Source organism: Rosa rugosa, chromosome 6 (assembly GCF_958449725.1).
Source record: "Rosa rugosa chromosome 6, drRosRugo1.1, whole genome shotgun sequence".
In the NCBI taxonomy this organism is placed as follows: Eukaryota; Viridiplantae; Streptophyta; class Magnoliopsida; order Rosales; family Rosaceae; genus Rosa; species Rosa rugosa.
The window spans coordinates 39,701,073-39,707,316 of NC_084825.1; the positions used below are offsets into that span (position 1 = coordinate 39,701,073).

Here is a 6,244-nt window from a genome sequence, read left to right on the forward strand (position 1 = left end):
GACAAATTCAACTGATCCATCGCTAAGCCTCAGCTAGAACCTTAGCTAAATTATCAACCAACCTGTCTTGTCCCACGTATTGCCAGATACATCATGTTGTTTCTTATCCCCCCCCAAGTGAGACGACTATTTGCACAGTCGGATCACTTTAAAATCATTTTGATTCCTAGATCGTCGGCCACCGTGTGCATAGCTTCCGAGATAAATACTGATCCACGGTCGGCCGTAATCGTCTCTGGAACTCCAAATCTATGCACTATCTCCTGCTTAACGAAACATATCTCTGTATGTTTGAGCGACATTCAATAGGCTCTTTAAACTCTTGTTGCTTTCAAGCTTACTCCTTCACGGCCATTTAAACACGGTCCATTAAATTATGGACATTCAGCTGCGGTCCTTTGCTAGCCACGACATTTGATAGCCGCGGCTATTCAACCATTGATTTCATGAGATGTAGCCCCCCCCCCCCCAAGTGAGTCGACTATTGATTGTCTAAGCATCAAGTCGAATCACTTAACTTGTTACTAATGTTCTGACATCTCCCATGCAGTAGGATAATACTTCTTCAAGTGCTGGCCATTGATAGGCATGTAATGGAGCTCGCCATCAAGGTCCCAAAGATGATACCTCCATTACCAAGGATTCGATCCACTGCGAATGGTCCTTCCCACTTGGGTGACCATTTTCCGTATTTTGGATCTTTTGCGGTCTCAGGGAGGACCGCTTTCCAAACCAAGTCATCTTGAGCGAAGGTCTTGCCTCGAACCCGTTTGTCATAAGCCCTTGCCATTGCACGTTTTTGAGCTTCAATCCTGTTGTAGGCATCCAATCTAGCTTGGTCCAGTTCTTCCAGTTCTTGTAGCATTGCTTGAGTATAGTCACCAGTAGTTAGACTATTTTGTTCTGCTACTCGTAGGGCTTGGATTTGCATTTCCACTGGAAGCATGGCATCATGGCCATATGTCAAAGCAAATGGTGTTGTACTAGTTGCTGCCCGCTTGGAGGTTCGAAGAGCCCATAACATCTCGGACAAAATGTTATGCCAATCGCGCGGTTTGTCTGTTATCATTCGCTTTAGTACGTTAATCACCACCTTGTTAGAAGCTTCTGCCTGGCCATTTGCTTTGGGGTAATAGGGGGTAGAATGAATCATTTGTATTCCCAAATCTTTGGCAGTACTATGCACAGCATCAGAGATAAAGACGGATCCACGATCCGCAACAATTGTTTCTGGAACGCCAAACCGATGTACAATCTCTTGTTTAATGAAGGTAATCACTGTTTCACTTGAGATAGAAGTGTACGGCTTGGCCTCAACCCATTTTGTGAAGAAATCTGTCGCGACAAGGATCCACACATGTTGCTTGGATGATGGGGGATGAATTTTTCCAATTATATCCATGGCCCAACTACGGAACGGCCACGGTTTAACAATAGGATGCAATAAATCAGCCGGTACTCGTTGACGTGAACCATGGATTTGACATTGTTTGCAGCCACGAGCAAATTCAATGCAATCTTTCATTATAGTCGGCCAATAGTAACCATGTCTACGAATTAACCAACGCATTTTAATCCCTGCTTGATGAGCTCCACAAATACCCTGATGAACTTCACGCAGAACTTTAAGAGCATCTTGTCCCCCGACGCACAAAAGAAGCAAGTCATCACCACTTTTGCGATACAGCTGATCCTTGTAGAGTATGAAGTTCGCGGCTAAATATTTGATCTTACGATCATGTGTACCTTCAGGATTGTCATGAAACCGAATTATGGGATATCTCCAATCAGATGGATCCACAGTAATTACAAAAATTTCCACGGGTACGCCACGATCTTGCAAGGCAGGCATCGTTCTCCTCAGAACCTTTACAGTTCGACTAGTCTCAGTTTTTCCCAACTTCATACCAGAAGCGAGTTGTGCCATTTCGTTGGCATCAGAGTTGTCCTTTCGTGGTATATGGACAAAAGAAATCCTATCAAAAGCCTCGGCAAGCTGGTCTGCTAATGCATAATAAGGTAACAAAGACCAACTTGTACATTTGAATTCCTTAACTAGCTGATTAATAACCAACTGTGAGTCCCCAAGTATGAGAACACGACGAGCTCCCATCTCTTGTAACATCTCCATTCCAATGATCAAGGCCTCATATTCAGCTTGATTGTTAGTACAGGAAAAATCCAGTTGAAAGGCAAATTGGAACACTTCTCCTTCAGGAGATTCAATCATAACTCCAGCTCCGGCTGAAGTCTCTGTACTGGAACCATCAAAATGCATTGTCCAAAAGTTGTTTTGCATAAGCTTTGTGTCAATGGTTCCAATTTCAACGTCTTCTGTTAGTTCCATTTCTGTGGACGGATGGTGAGCTAAAAAGTCGGCCAATGCTTGTCCCTTAACTGATTTTTGCGCCACGTATTTAAAAGTAAACTCTGAAAGAGCCATAGTCCATTTGCCAATACGGCCGCGGATGATTGGCCGAGTAAGCATGTATTTAATCAAATCTGTCTTTGATATAATCTGGACTATTGACGGCAACATGTAATGTCGTAGCTTTATGGCTGAAAAGTACAATGCTAAACACAACTTTTCAACAGGGGTGTACCTTTCCTCTACAGGCGTCAAAATTCGACTCAGGTAGTATACAGCTCGTTCCTTCCCTTTATCGTTATCTTGGGCTAAGAAGCTACCAATTGAATACTCAGCCGCGGCTAAGTATAACTTTAACGGCCGGCCTCTAACTGGAGGTACCAACACTGGTGGGTTTGCAAGGTAGTGCTTAATGACGTCCAATGCGCGCTGATGCTCCTCCTTCCAAACAAATTGTTCCTCATTCCTTAACCGTAACAGAGATGAAAATGGTTGGATCTTTCCTGCTGAATTTGCTATAAATCGTCTCAAAAAGTTAACTTTGCCCAAAAAAGATTGTAACTCCTTCTTATTTGTCGGAGATGGTGCACTGATGATAGATTTTGCTTTATTCTTGTCCACCTCAATCCCCAATTTATGCACAAGAAAACCCAAGAAATTTCCAGCTAAAACTCTGAAAATACATTTTTGTGGGTTCATTTTGAGTTTATGAGCTCGCATCCTCTCGAATGCTTGTCTTAAATCAGCAATGTGGTTCACTTTCTTGCCAGACTTGACGACGACATCATCTATGTATACTTCTACTGTCCGACCAATAAGATCATGGAAGATCATGTTCATGGCCCGTTGGTATGTAGCCCCAGCATTTTTAAGGCCGAATGGCATAACAACCCACTTATATGTTCCAAGTGCACCGGGGCATCTGAAAGCTGTCTTGTGCACATCCTCTTCAGCTACAAAGATTTGATTGTACCCAGCATGGCCGTCCATGAAAGATAAAATTTCATGGCGTGCTGCTCCATCTACAAGAAGATCAGCCATGGGCATGGGATATTCATCCTTAGGAGTAGCCGCATTCAGATCTCGAAAGTCAATGCACACTCTAATTTTGCCATTCTTCTTTTTAACTGGCACAACATTAGATATCCATTCCACATACCTAGCAGTACGAATAAAGCCAGCATAAAGCAATCGTTCTATCTCATTTTTTATTTCTAGCTGCACCTCGGCGGAAAATCGCCGAGGTGGCTGTTTATGTGGTTTACAATCATTATACAAAGGTAGTTTATGCTCTACAACGCTCCGGTCTAAACCAGGCATTTCATGATAATCCCAAGCAAAACAATCTTTATATTCCCTAAGTAAAGCTACTAGCTCTTCCTTAAACTCACGGGAAAGCAGCTTGCTTATGAAGAGCGGCTTCGGATCTTCGGGAGTACCAAGATTGATTTCTTCTCTAGGATCTTCTACCTCTGCTGGAGTATCCTCTAACTCGGCCGGAGCAGGGGCGAGCTGTTCCATTTGGATCTCATCTTCATGTTTACCTTCAGACAAAAACTCTACTAAGTTAATGGCCGCACCCAAATGGGCGGCCCTCTCGTGCCAATAGGCCAGCAGATTGCTCATGGAATTCTCAACTGCGGCCATCTTCTCATCTTCTTTTTTGGTGTTACTCATTAAGGACTGAATCAAAAAGCTTAGCCAAGGCAGGACGCTCCGAGTCTTCCAAAACAGTCTCGGCGCCAAGTGAAATCATCCTGCGCATGGTAACACCAGTAATTTTGCCCGTGTGGTCTTCCCTCCGGATCTCAGATGGGCCAACCTGTTCATCATAGTATGCAGCCTCTACGACATTAGCCGTGGCCTTGAATGGCTTATCATCAGCCCTCACTATCTCAATCTCATCTTCATTCCAGAATATAAGCATTTGGTGAAGAGTGGATGGGATGCACATGTGTTTGTGGATCCAATCGCGGCCCAATATAGCATTGTAGGTGGTATCAGCGTTAATCACATAGAAGCCAGTAATGATGCTTTTGCTCCCAACCTTAATCTCCAGTGGAATCACTCCCATAGTCTTCTTTTTGCTACCAGAAAAATCATACACCGCCAGATCAGCAGGTAGAATATCTTTCTCTCCTTTCTTCAACTTTGAAACTACGGTCACCGGAATAACATTAACCGCAGCACCACCATCAACTAGGACTTTAGACACTGGATATCCTTCAAAACATGCAGTGATATACAATGGTTTGATGTGCTTGACCATGTCCTGAGTTGGTTTGGAGAACTGAGCATGAGATGGCTCTTCAATAAGAACTTTTGGTAAAACTGTATCCTCAACATCCCCTTCCATTGACTGTGGCTGGTCAGGTTGCGCTAAAAAATCCATGGGGAGAACATAAACCATGCTTACTGCGGCCTCTCCTCCGTCGTCAGCTGACAATGTCATTACCTGATTCAGCGATGATGACGCTACAACTCCTTCATCCACCTCACCTCCTTTACAGTGGCCGGTGAGGTCTTCATCATGGTCGCGGCTATTGAAGCTTCTGCCGCGGCCAGTAAGGTCTTCATCATGGCTAATGAAGTCTTCTGTAAAGCTAATATCAGTTGGCTTCTCAAACTCTGGCTCTTCTTCTACCTCAATCATTGGCTGCTCATCTTCAATATGGAATTTTCCATCAGTCGGTACTTGGTCGGCTTTTCCATCGCACACAAAAGAACTGGTTTGTTGATGAGTGTCATTGCAGTCTATGTCCATGTTTGCTAGTTCCTCTTCCAACTCAAAATCAGAATCTCCCTTGCCCAGCTCCGCAGCATATTCAAGTTCTCGTTGGCGAATGCGTTCTTCCATCTTCACCAACAACTTCCTCTCTTGTGGAGTTACTCCATATGTACTGATAACCGAATACATTTTATGGTACTCCTTGAGATACTTGAGATCTCGCTGGGATACTGGTAAGTCAACAGTGTCCGCCACCAACTCCACACCATCTAATTGTGCCTGATATAAAATCTTCAATCCTGCACTTGATGTACTTTGCACCATCAAAGGCTCAAGCCCTGGGTTTTCTGTTAAAGCCTTCAGAGTATCAAGTTCTTCCCACGTCGGCCCATACAAAGCTAAAGCCGAATGTGTCCTGTGGTACTCCTTCATGGTAGTCCAACTCTTCGAAGAAAAAGGAGGTAGCTTGTTTCTCAGGACTTCAACTTTTAACTTCCCAACTTGAGAGTTCCCCTTGACTCTTGGGGGTAGCTTGTCAGATGCAGTTGCTGGAGCTTTCTCTGTAGCAGCAGGAACATAAATGGTTCCTTTCTTCTCATCCTCTGCAAGTAGCTCTGGGGTTGTTGTTGACATAGAAGTGGATCCTGAATCAAATTTCCTTGTTTGATGACGACTACCATGCAGCTTTTGTCGATTCTCTCTCTCTCGCCATCCACGTAACCTTTGTGTGTTGCTTCTATCCTCAAATTGCTTTTGTGCCTCTTGATCTTTTCTTGCTGTACATACCTCCAATAATATGGAGTATTTACTACGTCACTAAGCATAAGTAACACCCACTTTGGGACATCCACAAGACATGGCAAGGCCCAACCGAGACATACATCGTATAGCCCTATGTTCAGGCTACGCGGCGGTATCCGGAAGTCACAAATCCGCCACCGGGAAGCCACCTTTCCGCCCTTGCCAAGATGCCACCACAACATAGCTTTCTACATGCTTCTAGGCTTTCTAGACTAGAAATATGTGGAAACTTGTCCCACATCGAAGAATAGGTAGAGGAAGAGCATTCCTTCACTTATAAAAGGAATGCCTCCTCCCACAACTCAACACATTCGATTACATACTTTGTAATCTTGTTAGGCCGCAAG

The 6,244-nt window shown here is 44.1% G+C and overlaps 1 protein-coding gene across 1 annotated transcript; it reads right to left on the reverse strand.

Moving 5' to 3' along the window:
• Positions 1-565: 565 nt before the first annotated feature.
• On the reverse strand, positions 566-4,015 carry LOC133716773 (uncharacterized). The gene has a single exon (XM_062143431.1). The coding sequence runs from the start codon at positions 4,013-4,015 to the stop codon at positions 566-568; it is 3,450 nt and encodes a 1,149-aa protein (XP_061999415.1).
• Between the last annotated feature and the right edge of the window lie 2,229 nt (positions 4,016-6,244).